The 16,549-nt window shown below is 55.1% G+C and overlaps 4 protein-coding genes across 4 annotated transcripts in view; 1 reads left to right on the top strand and 3 right to left on the bottom strand.

Annotated features, from left to right (window-relative positions):
- VOLCADRAFT_99422 (uncharacterized protein) overlaps positions 1-115 on the top strand; it is a gene marked incomplete at both ends in the record, with an annotated part of 7,910 nt that extends 7,795 nt beyond the window's left edge. Inside the window, one exon of the mRNA XM_002958171.1 lies at positions 38-115. Coding sequence (XP_002958217.1) covers positions 38-115 — 78 coding nt within the window. The remainder of the gene's footprint in view (positions 1-37) is intronic.
- A 2,854-nt stretch (positions 116-2,969) lies between these two features.
- VOLCADRAFT_108016 (uncharacterized protein) lies at positions 2,970-8,554 on the bottom strand (the record flags this gene model as incomplete). The annotated part of the gene is made up of 9 exons (XM_002958149.1): positions 8,473-8,554; positions 7,908-8,102; positions 7,184-7,249; positions 6,828-6,921; positions 6,541-6,557; positions 5,598-5,693; positions 4,920-4,970; positions 3,399-3,530; positions 2,970-3,059 (listed from the first exon to the last, which is right to left on the bottom strand). The coding sequence occupies exons 1-9, from the start codon at positions 8,509-8,511 to the stop codon at positions 2,970-2,972; spliced, it is 780 nt and encodes a 259-aa protein (XP_002958195.1). The 5' UTR covers positions 8,512-8,554.
- A 316-nt stretch (positions 8,555-8,870) lies between these two features.
- On the bottom strand, positions 8,871-9,970 carry VOLCADRAFT_99420 (uncharacterized protein; the record flags this gene model as incomplete). The annotated part of the gene is made up of 3 exons (XM_002958148.1): positions 8,871-8,990; positions 9,302-9,689; positions 9,924-9,970. The coding sequence occupies 3 exons, from the start codon at positions 9,968-9,970 to the stop codon at positions 8,871-8,873; spliced, it is 555 nt and encodes a 184-aa protein (XP_002958194.1).
- A 3,321-nt stretch (positions 9,971-13,291) lies between these two features.
- The window catches only part of VOLCADRAFT_99419 (uncharacterized protein), a gene marked incomplete at both ends in the record, with an annotated part of 22,766 nt that continues 19,508 nt past the window's right edge, over positions 13,292-16,549 (bottom strand). Inside the window, 6 exons of the mRNA XM_002958147.1 lie at positions 13,292-13,636; positions 14,100-14,501; positions 15,088-15,120; positions 15,327-15,598; positions 15,810-15,948; positions 16,046-16,049. Of these exons, the coding sequence (XP_002958193.1) occupies positions 13,292-13,636; positions 14,100-14,501; positions 15,088-15,120; positions 15,327-15,598; positions 15,810-15,948; positions 16,046-16,049 (1,195 nt within the window). The remainder of the gene's footprint in view (positions 13,637-14,099; positions 14,502-15,087; positions 15,121-15,326; positions 15,599-15,809; positions 15,949-16,045; positions 16,050-16,549) is intronic.

Genomic DNA, 16,549 nt, shown 5'->3' with positions numbered 1-16,549 from the left:
CCCAAACCCCCAACTACTGCAACTCACCACCGTACAGGGTCGAAAGAAGGACGGAGGCGGTCTGGCGGCGGTAGTGGCCCGGGTCAAACCCCCGGCGCTCAAGTCCAAGACGTGATGGAGCGCCGGGGGGGAGAGGGGGGCGGGAAAGAGCCAAGACAGATGACAGATTCACGCGCCCCTTTCGTGTGTTTTGTATGTATGTGTGTGTATGTATGTGTGTCTGCCAAACCTCCGGTTGCGTTTACCTCACAGTTCACATCCGTATGTATGTTATGTATGTGCGCTTGTCTCTCCATCCTTGTCCGTCTTTTGAGCCCCTCCCCCCCTGGAGTCGTCCTTTCCGTGTGTGTGTGTGGGCGTGTGTGTGTGTGTGTGTGTGTAGGTTGATCCCATTCGCGCTCCGTCTCCGTCTCCATCCGCTCGCATCCGAGTCCCCATGGCGCGGTGGTGGTGGGGGGCCCGTAGGGGCGGGGGGTTATAGGTAGGTGGGTAGGTAGGCAGGTAGGAAGGTGGGTAAGAGCATGAGGGAGGGAGGGGCTCGAGTTCGCAGCAGGTGTGGGGTGGTGGGGTGTGTGGTGGGGTTTGAGGCCCCGGGGGTTCCGGGGGCAACCCCGGGGGGGGGGCAGGATGGAGGGGAGCGGCGGCGGCGGCAGGATACCATCCGGGGTGGGATAAGGTGTGGGGGGGCAGCGGCGGCGGCGGCGTGTGTGTCTGTGCGTACGTGCGTATTTACATATGTGTGTGTATGTTGGCGAAGGCTGAAAAGGTACGAGCAGCTGCAGCATTTTGAACCCGTTAAGTTGGCCTGTACAGTTAGGCCGTACAGGGCGGCGTGTGGGTTTTGTGTGAAGTGAAGGTGACGGCGGCAGCCGGGAGACTAGGAGCTAGGTGGGTTGGGGTGGGGGTGGGGTAGGGGCGGGAAATGCTTGGGGTGGGGGAAAGGAACTTAAATCGATGGCAGTGGCAGTGGTACGGCAGAAGAACGGTGCATCAGCATCGGCCGGTTAGTGCCGTATTCCTCGCGCACGGTATTTCCATGACACAACATACATACAAGCATACATACGAACATACATACATACGTCACTACAGCTGCCAAGTTCAGTGAGGTTTACGATAGTCCCCTCGTGATGATGTATCGAAATGTCGAAGAGATGTGTCTCGTTGAAGCTGTGCGTGTGCCTCTCTCTGTGCGTGTATGTATGTCTGTGTGTGTGTATGTGTGTGTAAATGTTACAAGTATCTGACCAGGCCTGACGACACTGGCCACAGGGGAGGGGCGGCTGCCTGCTGCCCCAACGGAAAGACCGCCTAAGCTCTCTTATCTCCCCCGCGGACCACGGGAGAGGGGTGTGGAGGGGCTGTGTGTGTGCTTGTGTGCTTGTGTGTGTGAAAAGCCGTTGGAAAGAAGATGGCACCGTTCTGTCCTCCTTGACCTTCTAGATGGAGCTGTGTGGGTTTGATTCCGACTGAGGGTAGGCGGAGTAACACACGTACGAAACACTGGAGCGAACCAATTATGACGCAGACACAAGATAAGAGATAGGCGTGGACAGTCCGGGGGGGGGAGATGAGGGGGAACGTGCACGTGCGCGGGGGTGGGGGTGGGGCGTCTGGATGGGTTCATACCCGAGTGCATCACCGGGGGGGGTTTCGATGCAGCTGCTGATACTCGGTTGAACACACAAGTTTCGTACACATGCGTCGGTATCGAACCTTGACCTTACGTTGACCTTACATTGACCTTACATTGACCAGCTGAAGGTGAACAAAAATACGGTACTCTGTATATACGAAGTAATAAACAAACTTGTAACGGTCATGATGATCGATGATGGCGCGATGTAATCATGTGATGCGTTTATGTTCCCTAGCGCCCGGGCATGTGGCGCTTGGGATGTGGGGCCGTGAGAGGCCTTTTGCTGTGTATGTGCCGTGTTTATGGATGTGCCGTGATTGTGGGGCAAGGGATAATACGTTGCTAAGTGATGATGATGTGTGGGAGAGAGGGGTGCACCTGCGGGTCGCGTGAGTGGGGATATAATATATGTTAAAATGAACTCTACAACTTTGCGAGGTGTCAAGGTGGATTGGGAAATGTGTGTGTGTGTGTGTGTTGTGTGTGTGTGTGCGCGTGTATGTATGTATGTTATGTGCCTGATAGCAAGGGCAAGGGAGAAAGCAATTTTCTTGTCTTGGTGACCTCAGTACGGCAGCAGTGACACCTCCCTGGGCCTGCTGAGGTCTACCTCAGTCAAGTCACCACGTGCAGCAGTGCACCCAAAGTAGTCCCCTCGTGCACTAATAGGGTCCCGTCAAGGCATAGGGGCGCTAGATTAATCCTGTACGTCCCACACACACATACGTACATACACGCGCACGGCTCGCGCTCACGGCGTCCTCGTCACTCACAAAAATTCATGTGCAGGACTCGCGTCTCCGCATCAAACACACACATATCTCGTACGGCATATCATATGTCGTCTTTCTATGCATACATATATTTGGACTTGGCTTGTTGCCCGGTAAGCATAACTCTACCGTACAGCTACATGCTCAAATCATGTCAGCCAAAATACATATCCTTCATTACCACAGTACTGCTGGTCATGTGGCCGTTATTCAGTTGTCCTCGGGAGCTACCTCACCTTCACACCGTTTATTTCCCTTCCTGTGCCACAGCCGACTACTCACTCACTCATTCATCACTCATTCACACACTCATTCACTCACTCACTCACTCCTACTGGGCTCAATCCAATTCGACTTCCCGCCCCGCCCCATGCTGTCGTCTTCCCCCCTTTCTCGCACTCGCACTGCTGCATCTGCCCTCCGCCGCCGAGGTACACCATACATATTGGGGGCCACAGCCACGAGTCACTTGCGGGGGGGGGGCCGGCCCTGCTATCCCGCTGTGTATTACCACACCACCACCACCACCACCACCACCACCATATCAGAGGATTCCGTCACCCGCAGGACCCCGCGGAGTACAGGCTGAAGGTGTTGGGCTCACTCGCCACTGCCAGGAGGCGCCCGTCGCCGCTGAGTGCAACACCCTGTGTGCATTTGTTTGTGAAGGGGCCGAGAGAGTGGGGCACAAGGAGCGGGAAAGGGAAATGGACGGGGGGGGGGAGAGCGCATGAGAGTGTGGGGCGAAGGAAAGGTGCCTTCAACAGATGTACGGTGGGCGGATGTGTGTGTGTATGTTTTGTGGGAGTTTGTTGTTGTTTGTGTAGGTGTGGATGGAGAGCGTCAGATGTGAAGGCAGCAGTCACGGACAGCCCCGATTCCGAAGCTCCATTCTTCCACCTCGCCATGCGACTGTCACACGTACAATTTCCCTTCCCCCCTAAGCACGGGGGGGAGGGGTGATACGTCCCACACAGGTTGCGGACCTCAACCACGCCCTCAAGCCGCTCGCACATGGCCGCCATCCCCTCATGGCGGCCGTAAGTCCCACATCTCCATTCCATGACATCACTCTGCCCGATTTGACCATTTTGACTCTCAATCCTCTTGCTTCTTCCCTCGCGTGCACACACACACAAACACACACACACACACACACAACACACACACACACACAAACTACACACACAAACACACACACACACACACACACACACAAACACACACACACAAACACACACAAACACACACACAAACACACACACAAACACACACACACAAACATACACACACACATGTATGTGCACAGTCGACACCCGCCCACCCAGGGCTACCTCAGGTCTCGCTAGTCCCCTGATCTTTAAGGTCGACAACCGATTGCCCTCCCAGTCCACCAGCACGATTCGTTTACTTCCCTATTGGGCAGTTGGACAGTTGGGCAGTTGGCGGGTTTGTGTGGTGTATATATTATTTATTGTGTGTTGGGCACAAGCGCGAGGGAAAGATAGGAAGAAGGCATTGTAACCCCGCCCCGCCCCCGGCCCCCCGGGGGAGAGAACGATGGAACGCGTGCGGTCCTGGCGATCCAGACCAACCTTGGACTAGTGTACTGAAAGGCTTCCCCGGGGGGCCAAAACCTCACCTAGCGCTGTCATACACCGCAATGCTAACGATAAAAAAAACATTTGGCATTTGGCCCTACAGGGCCCCTAAACAGGGCAACTAAACACGGCCCGGATGGCTGCCCGCCCAGTAGGCCCCTTCTTCCTTCCCTCCTTCCCTCAGGCCTGATGTCGCATCGCTCCGCACCCCTCCCCCCCCCCATCCCGACTTGCCTGTGACAGAATGAGGAGCGCTTTGCAGTCTGGTCCCCAACAGGTCAGATCTGAGAGGTCCTTCAGGTCGAGGGAAGTACCTGTGAACATCAGCTGCGAGCGAGCGCGTATGTACGTATGTACGTATGTAGCATGCATGATTTCTCTGTGATTTGTGTGGTTTATGTATAAAGGGGATTTAATAGCTTCGCTCCCGGTCACCAGCTGCTGCAGCACACCCGGGATTACAAAACCTTCGAGGGACACTATGTGCCGCACCTAAAAACATATCACGATCACGTCATCACGTGGATAAGAAGAGTAAGTGAGTAAGTGCAAAACGCGTATGCACACAACTCCGTTTAGGAAACGGAAGCATGCACGTGACATGACTTGGTTTCGGAGGGCCCATGGCCCAGATGGCAGAATTCGTTGGTGGGATGAGTAGATTGGTTGGTAGTTCGTTGGTAGTTCGTTCGGACTCTGCAACAGTACGGCACGCGGAGGGCCCAATGAACGACAACCTGTGTCGTACACGCATGCATATATGTATACATATGCACGTGCGTACGTTTGTCTGTAGATAAAGTAACACGGGAATAAACAGAAAGTGTAGTGTATAGTGTGTATAGTGTGTATAGTGTGGAATCCACCGCAGCACTGCATCCCATCCCGTCCCATCCCGCACCTCACCTCGAACGAGCCGTCCGGCGACAACCGGTAGACCGCCTGGGGGAAGTCTTCCTGTATGTATACAGGTAGGCAGTTAGGTAGTTAGGTAAGTAGTTAGGTAGGTAGGTAGGTAGGTAGTTGAGTAAATCCATCAGTCCAACACATGCACGTTCGTGTGGTTGACGATAGCGGTTGAGAGAGAGGGGACTGCACACACAGATAGAAGCGAAAGGGAGTGTAGGGATACGGGGAAGAAAGGAGAAGGGGATTTGAAAGGGAGTGTAGGGGAAAGGAAAACGGGGGGCTCTCTCCTCTCCTTAGGTTCCCTCGCTGGAGCCCAGGTAGGGCCCTATGGGCATACGGGCATACGGGCTGGATGGGCTGCACAGGCAGAGAGGCGTCGAAGGCGTCGTCCAACTACAAACGATAGCAAAGTAGTTTTTGCACGGCGGCGAAGCTCTATCGGTCAGTCTGCAGCTACTGTCAAGCGGCCACTGCTGTCGCTGTTGCTCTAGAGCAAAGGGCGTGTTGGAACGGTCTCGACGACACCCCAACGCACACGTCGTTGCATCACGTGGCTATATCAATTGCACAACATCGGCAACATCGGCAACGTTTTGCTGACATCATTACGATGACGAGATGATGATGATGACGATAATGAGTGCGGCTATAAATCGCGGCGGCGGCGACACGCACCTGCGCAATGAAGAAATCACTGCTCGTCGTGTCGTACGCAATACCTTCGATGCCCTTGTTGGGGTATCGCACCAGACCCGCCAGCTTAATTCGCGCCTGTGGTGGCAACCGCCAAACGGGGTCATGGAAAATATACAACCGTTACAAACGGAATCCGTTACCGGCCTAAATGGCCGACTCAACTCAAACAGAGGTTGGCACATATCTGGGTAAAATTTGATTCTTCGGTTTGGGGTACGGCTGGAGGTACGGCTGTGTTACTTCTGTCACTCCAAAAAGTGGTTTTTGGAGTCCAAACTTTGGACGCGTCTATCCCGCCCTGGAAAGTCGGAAAGAAGGAAAGAGATTGTTTTCGGACATCCTTTTAGTTTATCTTTACTGTGTGTCATTTAGTGACCCGGGAACCACAGACGCAGCCTAACGCTGCTGGATGACGTCATAAAAAGGCAGGCCAAGGGGGACGACGCAACAGCCAAGTCGGTCACTCGCTGTACATAAGGGCACAGCGAACTATTCATCGCTCCCCCCCCGGGGACATTAATAAGTGTCGTACGTCCCGAAGGCTGATACCTTTGCAATACCCGATAGCACCAGCCCAAGATAAAGAAGATTGCGCCTAAATAGGCGTTTTTCGGTTGCGGGTCGTACTGCAGTACGTACTGCAGTACGACCCGCAGCTCTTGACGACCTCTCGACTCAAGACTGAACATTTACACTCAACTCTTTTGGCAAAGAAATTGTTCCTCATATAGCAAAGGGTAGCGCCGTACTGCTGTAGCGTAGCGATTACACACACACGCAATCAACGCTCACCATTGTACGATTCAAGTAGCGCGGGTCACGAAGATTCAAATTGCGTATCAGTGAAAAGGGCATACGGCATATTTAAAATGTTTTCCTTGGAAGGCATCATAGCAGCAGGTACCAAACCGCAAGAGCTCACCATGCCGGCGGGCCGCCCTGGCACGGGACCTGGCGTCGTATTGACGAGTACGACATCCCCCATCTCCTCTGCTACAGCCAGGCTCCCGGGGCCCACCCAGGCAATGGCTGCAGCACACATGCAGCAGCAGTAGCAGTAGCAGCATTACCAATAACGTCGGCGAAAGCAGTAGCAGCATTACCAATACTGTCGGCGGAATCAGAGGCAGTAGCAGCAGCATTACCAATAATGTCGGCGGAATCAGAGGCAGTAGCAGCAGCAGCAGCATGGAGAGCCTCATCACGCACCTTCAGGGTCGAGCACGCCGGTCAGTGATACAGCCTGTAGTACACGAGAAAAGTTGAGGTCGTACTTGACGGCAGACAGGGGGTGGTCAGCGACCTGCACGCCAGCCAGGTAGCATTACACCAGCAACAGCAGCAACACCAGCAAATAAACCCGAAGTTAAACATGTCCGTCATCCTGCGCATCTGGGCCTTATTCTCACTGTGGGTGCCAGCAAAATTGCTCCTCGCTCCACATACAAGTATATATATATACATTACAAATATCCTCCACGCAGACCTGTACGACACCTAATGTGCAATATACGACAGTACGGCAATTATTCCCCCCCCCTGCGGGCTTTGCTCATCGCTCTCACCAGCCACCACGCCCCGCTGGGGTCCCAGGCGAGTCCGGACGCATCGTCGCGCACACCGGGCAGGGTCTGATTAACCACGCAGGGGTGGAAGGAATCCAAATTCGCCGGCCACCTGGAATGACTACTAGCTGTAGCAGTAGCAGTAGTTGTAGCAGTAGGAGTAGCTGTAGCAGCAGCAGTAGCTGTAGCAGCAACTGTAGCAGTAGCTGTAGCTGTAGCAGTAGCAGCAGCGACAGAAGGCTCCCACGGCAGCAGCAGTAGCAACAGCAATAACAGCAGCAGCTGCTGCAGCAGCTGTGGCAGCACCGCGACAGTCGCGGCCCGTGGACACCACGCAGCTGCTGTAGGCCGCCCCAGTCCTAATGATACCATTATAGTAACTAATACCATTATATCATTACCCAGGGGATAGTGTGTTTGCGGCGGGAGCTCGCAAGCTGGAATGGAACGGAGCGACGAAGACAGCTGTCAGCCAAACAGTGGATGAATCTTTGTATGATCTGCCGCCGTTTACGGAGTAGTAGTCAGAAACAAGACAAGAAAGTTGAATTGAAGACCAAACAGATGAGATGTAAGAGAAAAAAAGAAGGAATGGTGTGAGGACGGAGCACAAGCAATTTAGAGGCCGTGCGAGAGTGAGAAGCAATTGATGATACGGAAGAAAAAAATAGGTAGGATTACTACGGCCGGGCGAGGAGGAGGCGGAAGGAGATACGAGGGGCACCTCGGGCTTGTGCTCGTTACGGGGCTTCGCGCGTTTAGCCAGCGCGAGGTTAGATCGGAGCGAGGGATCCTGTTTCCTGACGAGCGGAAATATATGATTGCGCGCGATGTACGTAATGAATAGAGTTGTGCTGCTCCTGCTGCTATTGCTGCCAGCTGCGGTCTGCTGCGATTTGCTGCAGCGTCTGGCAGCTGGCTGGGGATGAACGACGTTTGATGGACAGGTGTCCAAGGCCGCCTGTGACATACATACATGCTTTTTTGTTGATACAAAAATTTGTGTGCGATAATAAAATAATAATATAATAGTGGTGATCGATGTGCAACATGTTTTTTTTCTCTTTTACATCTATAGATCGTGCGCGGCGCTCTTAAAGGGGATCGTGCGTGATGACGGTCCAATGCACATACACTACTACAGGTACTATATATATGTTGTTACAGGGTGGTTAACTTCGCCAGCGGCCCCTTTCCCGGGCAGTCCCTGCTCTCCCCTGCTCGAGGGGCACCCTAAACCATTCACCCCATCCGACTTCAGAATGTATTCGTTGGGTTCAGCAACTCACCACCAGCATCCAACCAAATCTAGCGGATCTACTGCGCATCAACTTAGTTCCTGGTCAGCTCGCAAGTTGATTTTATCACGTCAAGTCAGGCCTTAACCTCTGCCAGCCGCCTGCCTATATATATTGCGGTGTCATGGTCGTGGACGACGATTCCTTGCTTGGCTCATGGTGACGTACTCTTTATTATTCCACGCCTCAAGGGACTGCTCGGGGATGGGATATGCTCCGTGCGGGGCGGCCGTCCCTCCGCATATCAATTGATGACGTGGCCGTCGTCACACATATATACATACATACATACGGGATCGAAAATCCTTCCCTGGCCCCCTCAAAAGCTGCGCGAGCACGCGCTGCGCCGCCTGAAGCTGCCGTACGAGACCACGGCAGCTCGTGGTCAACTAGATGGCGGTGTTGCAAACCGAGTGGTAGTTAGCCATCAGCTGTGAGCAGCACACTACATCCACATCGCCGCTGCTACTGCCAGCCGCAATAGCTGGTGTCCCTGGTAATGAGTCCACCTGTGTATGGGACTTGGCCCTCAGGAGGACGGGAACAGCAGCAGTAGCTTTTCCAGAAGGCCTGGCAGGGAAGGGATTTCCGTACACGCCAAAAAGCATAAATACGACAGCCAAAGTCCACACTTGTGGACACCCAATCAACCTGACAGAAACCCAATATGTGGAATTCACTGAACCATTCCGGACGGGAAGGGAAGGGAAGGGAAGGAACCAAGCACCCCCCCCACACAACCGATATCAATTGATATCAACCACCACCAGGCTGCACCAGGGGCCCCATGGCCGGTCTGCGATTCCTCCTTGGCGCGCACCACCTCTGCCACAAATGTAGCCAAGTTTTTTGTGCTACGTACAGGTCCATACGACAGGTTCGCGAGTTTGCACAGTCTCCCAGAAGCAAGCGGCACCCACTCGTTTGCCGCACTCGCTTTCGCACCCCGACAGATGGACAGACGGACACGCTCCCGAGTGCTAAATCGAGTGATGCCACCCACCCCAGTGCTCCCCCGAGTGCTGAACTGCTCCACCCACGTGTGCACAAGTAAGACGCCGGGCATAGCCCTGCTGCCTTGAAGCCACAGAGCCTTCCAACAGCTGCCGTACCACCGCGTCGAATGCCACCTGAAGAGCCACAGAGTATGCTCAATGTATCCAGTGGTGCCCTCCTCCACTACCTCCAACTCGACTGGCAGCTCACATCTGTGCGCAAGACAGGGCGGGTTGGGAGCAAGGACAGCCGCCCGCCGACTCAGACATGAGGGGCCTCAGCAGTGAATGTCATGAGAGGGGAGGTGGATGGATGGATGGATGGATGGATGGATGGATGTGGGTGAGTGGTTTATGTCAACTGGGTGTGGTTGAGTGAGCGTGGGTGAGTGGCTGTGAGTGAATGGGAGTGGCGTGAGGGTGTGGAGTGAGAAAGGGGAACTGCACCCCCGCTCGGTGTGGTCATGCTGACCGTGGAGGCAGTGGGGCAGCATGTTCGTTTTTTGGAGTACACGTGTAATAAACTAAACACGTGTGTAATATGACTCCAGGTTTACCTGGAGATGGTGGAAGGTAAGGGTGCTCCTAATCGATGGACGGTGGTGACCTGGGATAAATTAAGTTGTGACCTGCGAGATATTCACACGCTCGCTGTATTGGTGGCGACTGCTGAACCCTCCTCTGTTTCTACTACGGATGTTCGGGTTAAGGGATGAGAGCGGATCCTAGAAGACAGAATCAACCGCCTTGGACTTGCAGTTCATATGGCGTAGTACAGTGTGGTAATGGTGGATGCATCCACCCTATGGTGTAGTAGCTGGCCCCGCTGAAAAGGCCTCTCGAGATGCTTGGTGGTATCGCGCTTCGCGCGTATTTGTAGTTGATAATGTGCCGTACTGTGTACCGGCTACTACACATGGTGGTGCTGTGTGGCGTTTTCATTCCTCTAGATGTGGCAGGCAATCCCAAGGTGGTGTTCCATTGGCCCGAAAGCCTCCCACTCTGTAACACACCTCCCTCTGGCCACCCACCACCATCAACAACAACAACAACACTAATAATGACAAGAACAACACACGCATACACACGCATGCATGTGTCAAGTTACAAGTTACAAGTTCCGCACACAAGTGCGGGTGTGTCCGTAAAAGCCATTGGGGGGGGCCATGCATGTGTATATACGTACGGGGCCTGAGTTTAACCTTTTGACTTGTTTTCTCATTTAGGGCCCCTCTGCTGGCTGAGCAAACAGCGTAACAAAATACAGAATCTTACATTAAAGTGGACGAGACTAGAAAGCCACACTGCATTCGTTACAAAGCAGGAGTGGTGGTGATGGCGGCGGCGCGCAGTAGCGGTGGTGGTAGTGGAAGCGAATCTCTTGTCAACCTACGGTCAGCGAAATTATGGAAAGGCCCCGCACCGTACCGCATCGTAACGGGGATGATATTTTGCTGCTGGCCGCCAGGGAATGATCTCCAGATGATGCCGTACGCGGCGGCTGAGCACTCTTTATGATTGTAATTAATATAGCATGACAGGATATTTTGGCGGGTGGTGTATGTGCCGTACTGTACGGCAAGCACTTTAGGCCTCCCTCATCGCCCAGGAGCGCTCTATATCTATTAAGCTGGGGACATCAACGAAGAGGATATAGGAGGGCAAAGTGCTAGAAGTAGGGAAAAGGGGAAGAGGAGAAAAGAAACGCCCAATAACGCCCGCCGCTGACGGGCAGACTGCATGGCAGGCCCTTCCCCGGTCCGCCGGTCCGCCGGACTAAACCCAGCAGAGCTGCATGCAGCGGTGGCGATGGTGGGAATGAAATTAGTTAGCAGGCATCAACCAACCAACCAACCAACTCTCCATCCCTACCTAAACCGCCAGTACTGAAACACATGAACCCCCTCCTCCCCTTTCCCCTCTCCCGACCTCTAGGGACATACAACTCTTAAGGCGCATTTCTATGTGTTGTCGTCACCATGTCTGTAGTACTGCTCCGACTACAGACAGACAGACAGACAGACACAGCAGTTTTCAAAAAATGCCACAGCCACAGGCACAACAAAGAAAAGGAAAACCAGCGAAAAGCATGGTTCGAAGTCAAATTAATTTAGGGTAGGGTACGGAAGGGCAAAATTGACGTACATTCACACCGCCGCCACGTTGCCCCTGCCCCGAAGGAGGCGCGGCTGGGCGGCGGGAATAATTTATTGTTTTAAATCAAGACCCCCCCCTGTTGCATTTTCCCTATTTTTCGTTGTAAGCCGTCACCAGTACACATAGCAACCCTGATCCATGCAGTCATGTGGAATCCCTCATCACAATGTATAATGCAAACACACATACACACACATACATATACACATATACACATACACATACACAGATACACACGGGGGAAGGAGAAGGGCACTAGCGGACCTGCTGCTCTCGGTGCTGCTTAGGAGGGGGAGGGGACAGAGGCCCCTCTAGCGCCCCCCTCCCATGGTCCGCGGGGGGAGAGAGCTTAGGCGGTCTTTCCGTTGGGGCTGGGCATCAGCCCCTCCCCTGTGTGGCCAGTGTCGTCAGGCCCGGTCAGATGCTTGTAACATTTACACACACACAGAGGCACACACACACACATACACACACATGCTGGGATTGGGGCTACTGTTGTTGTTGGTGGTGCGATTGATGGGCGTTTATTGCCCCCAACAAAACCATCACCACCACCACCACCATCACCACCACCACCATTACCACCAGCACCACCACCAGCACCACCACCAGCAGCATCAGGTCATCGATGAGCAAAATGCAACCTACGACGGCGGCGGCGGCAGGCGGATGAGGAGGTTGTGGGGAAACACCCAGCCTTCCCCCCACACCCCACCTCCCGAAGAGTCCCCTCCCCTAACCATTCGCTGCAGGGTTTTACGTATGTTCGTGCGGCGTACGGCTATCGGCGTACGGTCATGATTGTCAGTTATTACCCAACTCAGGTAGCCGTGGTGAACTGGTGATGGTGTTGCCAGCCAACCACATTCCTCGGTGAGCCAACCACCCCCCAAGCAACAGAGTCAACCCAAGCGCCACCGACATCATATCCGTACATGTGTTTTATTATACACGTATATGCAGGACGGACGGATGGCCAGGGCCAAACAAACACAAGCGTTATTTCGCTTTACCCGGATCACGGATGGCACATGCATACATACACACATACATACACACATACATACACACATACATGCACACATACATGCACACATACACACACATATCACATCATGGGTGCAGGTTAGCAGGGTGTTGATTTCGCAAGCGGCCCTATCCCCTCCCCCCCCTCTTCCTCTCCCTCCCCCTCCTCCCCCTCCCCCTCCTCCCCCTCTTCCTCTCCCTCCCCCTCTTCCTCCCCCTCCCCCTCTTCCTCTCCCTCCCCCTCTTCCTCCCCCTCCCCCTCTTCCTCTCCCTCCCCCTCTTCCTCCCCCTCCCCCTCTTCCTCCCCCTCCCCCTCTTCCTCTCCCTCCCCCTCCTCCCCCTCTCCCTCCTCAAAAGTACCCGACGAAACGAATACCACCGTTCACACGCGCCACTCAGCTACTCACATACATACATACACTACCCTATCCACCTCCCTCCCCACATATCCACCACCACATATATCCAAAGCAGGTGGATAAATTAAGCACCACAGTTATACACATACAAGACATTAAAAATATGCCACATCTTTAATAATCGTCCACATGCCCTAAATCATAATCACCAGGTTCAATCACCGCGGTAAATCACCAGGGTAAATCGCCTCTAGATCACCCCACCATCAGTGATTACGCCGCTGCCGCCACAGGTCGGCTGCAGTCCGCCCGTCCGAAACCCTTCTGGCAGCTGCACCTCCCCGTCCTGAGATTGCACACACCCCGGCCGCTGCACTCGCCGGGGCAGCCCACAGGGCCAGGTAGCGGCCTAGCAAATAGGGGTCGGTCGCAGTCGGCGCAAACGGTAATGTACGACGCTGCCGTACTGCCGCTTAGCTCGGGCTGGTTGTCCGCAAAGGCCCTTACTGGCGGGAATATGAAGGTGCCGGGTGTGGCGGCTACTGCTCGTACGGCGACGGAGCTGGTTCCGGAGCGCAATGCCAGGTAGAAGAACGTGACCAGTTGGGGCCGGGTCTCCTGGGGGGGGTTAGGGGGGTTGGGGGGTTTAGGGGGGTAGGAGGGTAGGGGAGTAGGGGGTTTTAAGGGTTTGGGGGTAGGAGGGTAGAAGTACGAGGATAGGAGGGTAGGGGGGTAGGCGGGTAGGAGGGTAAGGGGGTATAGGGGAGAGACTTGGCCATGCTGATTGGTCTGTAGCAAGGTCAGCGAGTTAAGGGAGATAAGTAATCAGCGGCATTAGCTGTATGCATAAGTATTTTAGGGTTTAGGGTTTCCTAGGCCACCTCCTCCCCCTAATACGAAGAATGCACACATCGCATTCCCCCCTTCCCCTCCATACACACACACACATCCCATACCGACATTCCCCACCACCACTGGGTTCATCCCCCACTCCTACCCACCTCAAAAAGCCCTCCTAAGGACCCCAACCGCCAACTCCCAACTGTCAAATCCCAACCGCCAACTCTCAACCGTCACCCACCTGCGAGGGGCACATCGGCCACCACCAGCCGCGGAAGAAGGAGCTGCCGCCCCAGGCGCTGTCCGTCACGACCCAGTTCGCCCCGCAGCTCAGTCCCAACCCCCCGCCTCCCCCCCCAGTGCCGGCAGCTGTGTTTGGATCCAGCGGCTCCAGCCCCCCCGGCATCATGACAGCCAGGGTGACGGGGCCCAGGTCGTCGGGGCTGGTGAGCTGCAGGGTGAGCACCACCACGGAGCCCAGCGGTACCGAGCTGAGCCGCTGACCCGTGGGTCGGTCGGTCAGCGGGTCCAGCAGCTGCAGCGCCGCCTCCACGAACAGCCCTCGATAGGTGGGGTACGGCAGGAGTGCGGAGGGTACGAAGTGGAGGGAGGCGGATACGGTTACCTCCCCACGGCCCGCGACCTGGGGGAGTGTGTGTATTGGGTGGGGGGGGAGAGGGAGGGAGAGTGGGAGGGGGAGAATGGGTATGACGAACAATTGACGATAGGAGCGGAGGGAGGGAGGGAGGGGGAAGAGAGGGAGAGATGATGAGGGAGGGAAAGGAAGGCCGTTGAGCGTTGGTTGGGAGTTGGTTCGTTGGAAGTTGTCGTGAATTGCATACATGTGAAGCTCATTAGCGTCGCATCAACAGCCCCATCCCCCTCTCCCTCTCTGTCCCTGTCTCCTGCGCCACCGCCGCTTCACCACGTGCCCGCTATCATACCATATCGTCCATCCGCCCCCCACCCGTATGCCTTCAACCCGCTTCAACCCAGTCATTGCCACCAACCCCCACCCCTCCACTTCTCTCCCCCTCCCACTCCGGTCAACCCCCAAACCCCAATTCCCCCCTGACTCATTCCCCCCTTGACACACACACACATACATACACATACACATACACACACACCTANAACTTAAATTCCAATATGTTGTTTGTCGCCCCCTGCCCTCCCCCCCCCTGGCCGCCGGGGGCGGGAATATCCTCCCACCGAGTCATGTTGCTGACTGGACGAGTGGAGCAGCCAGACTGGAAGTTTGCCTGTATGTATATATGTGGGGGGGAGGAAAGACAGGGGAGGGTAAGGAGGAAAGGTCCCACGCGACACAAAGTGATCTGTTATGCAGCCCACTCGCATCCCTCGGGGTGATGGGAGGGAGTTGCGGTGGCGTCCGAATTTAGGTTCAACACGCACCCAACTACCATCTTACAACAACTACCCTTCACCGTTACTCTCAACCACCCACCTGCAGGACAGTTAGTCCGTTAACGTCTGCCAGCAGAGCCAAATCGGGTTTGCTACTGCCACGTGTCTTGTCGTACTCGCTTAGAGCTGCAACTGCCAGGCCCTGATCCCGCCACGAGTACGACACATACGACCTGATGCCGTACCCGTCCGTGGATGCCGGATTCGCCACGTAAGCCGCCAGCTTTGGCAGTAGCTGGTGATTGACACCCGTACGCAGCAGCAGTAGCAGACTCAAGGCCTGATCCTCCAGGGAGGCAGCTGAGGAGAGACCTGCGGGTGAGAGGGGAACCGTTGGGGACGACGTGTCTGTGTTTTGCCGTACACGGCTGGACGGCAGTAAGGAGGACTCACGCACACACACAAACACAAACATGGCCACACACACAGACACACACACAGAGACACACACACACACACAGACACACACACACAGACACACACACACACAGGCGGCGGCAACAGATCCGCCAGACAGACCCACCGGGCGCTGACGCCACATATGCCGTACGTCCCTGCACCCGCAACAGCGAGGTGATCTCGCTGATGGTCCCGGCCACCAGATTGGGGGCAGGGTTTGCCGTACCAAGGGAGTGCAGTACCAGGCTGGTTAGCACACGGGCCTGAAACACAGGCCGGCAGAGGGCGGATATCCGTGTTGGGTTGGGGGAAAAGTCCCGGGGGTGGGGGAAAAGGGGAAAAGGTGGGGGGAAAACGTACATTTCTGTGTATTTGTGGAAGTGGGGGGGGAGATGGTAGGTGTGAGCGGGAAGGGGGAAGATGGGGGAGAGAGAGCGTGGGGGGGAGTCAGCGGGAAAAAAAGGGGAAAGTACGGAAACATCTTTGCAGTACATATGCAGTACAATGCCACACGCAACGAGTATGAAAACAAATCACCGTGCGAAGGTCATTAGGTCCACAGCCGGGGAACCTAGGGGAGTCCTTCCCCTTTGGTGCTCCCCGAAGGGGGTGACGAAGGGGAAGAACACTAAAGCCTGGTCAGGAGGTGGATCTACATACAGACAGACCCAAGTACTCCGGACATGCACCATCATCATATCACCATCATCACCTCATCACCCTCTTCCCACCGACTTTGCCCCTGGGGGGCCCCCCACCCCCACCTCTCTCGACCCGCAAGCCCTGCCGGACCCGACAGCGAGGGGTGCCCCCCCCTCAGTTCATAAGGCCCCCACCTGGCGACTCATGCTCTTGTTGGCGCCA

The sequence above is a fragment of the Volvox carteri genome, assembly GCF_000143455.1.
Source record: "Volvox carteri f. nagariensis unplaced genomic scaffold VOLCAscaffold_87, whole genome shotgun sequence".
NCBI classification, from domain to species: domain Eukaryota; kingdom Viridiplantae; phylum Chlorophyta; class Chlorophyceae; order Chlamydomonadales; family Volvocaceae; genus Volvox; species Volvox carteri.
This window is presented reverse-complemented; position numbering and strand designations above follow the sequence as displayed.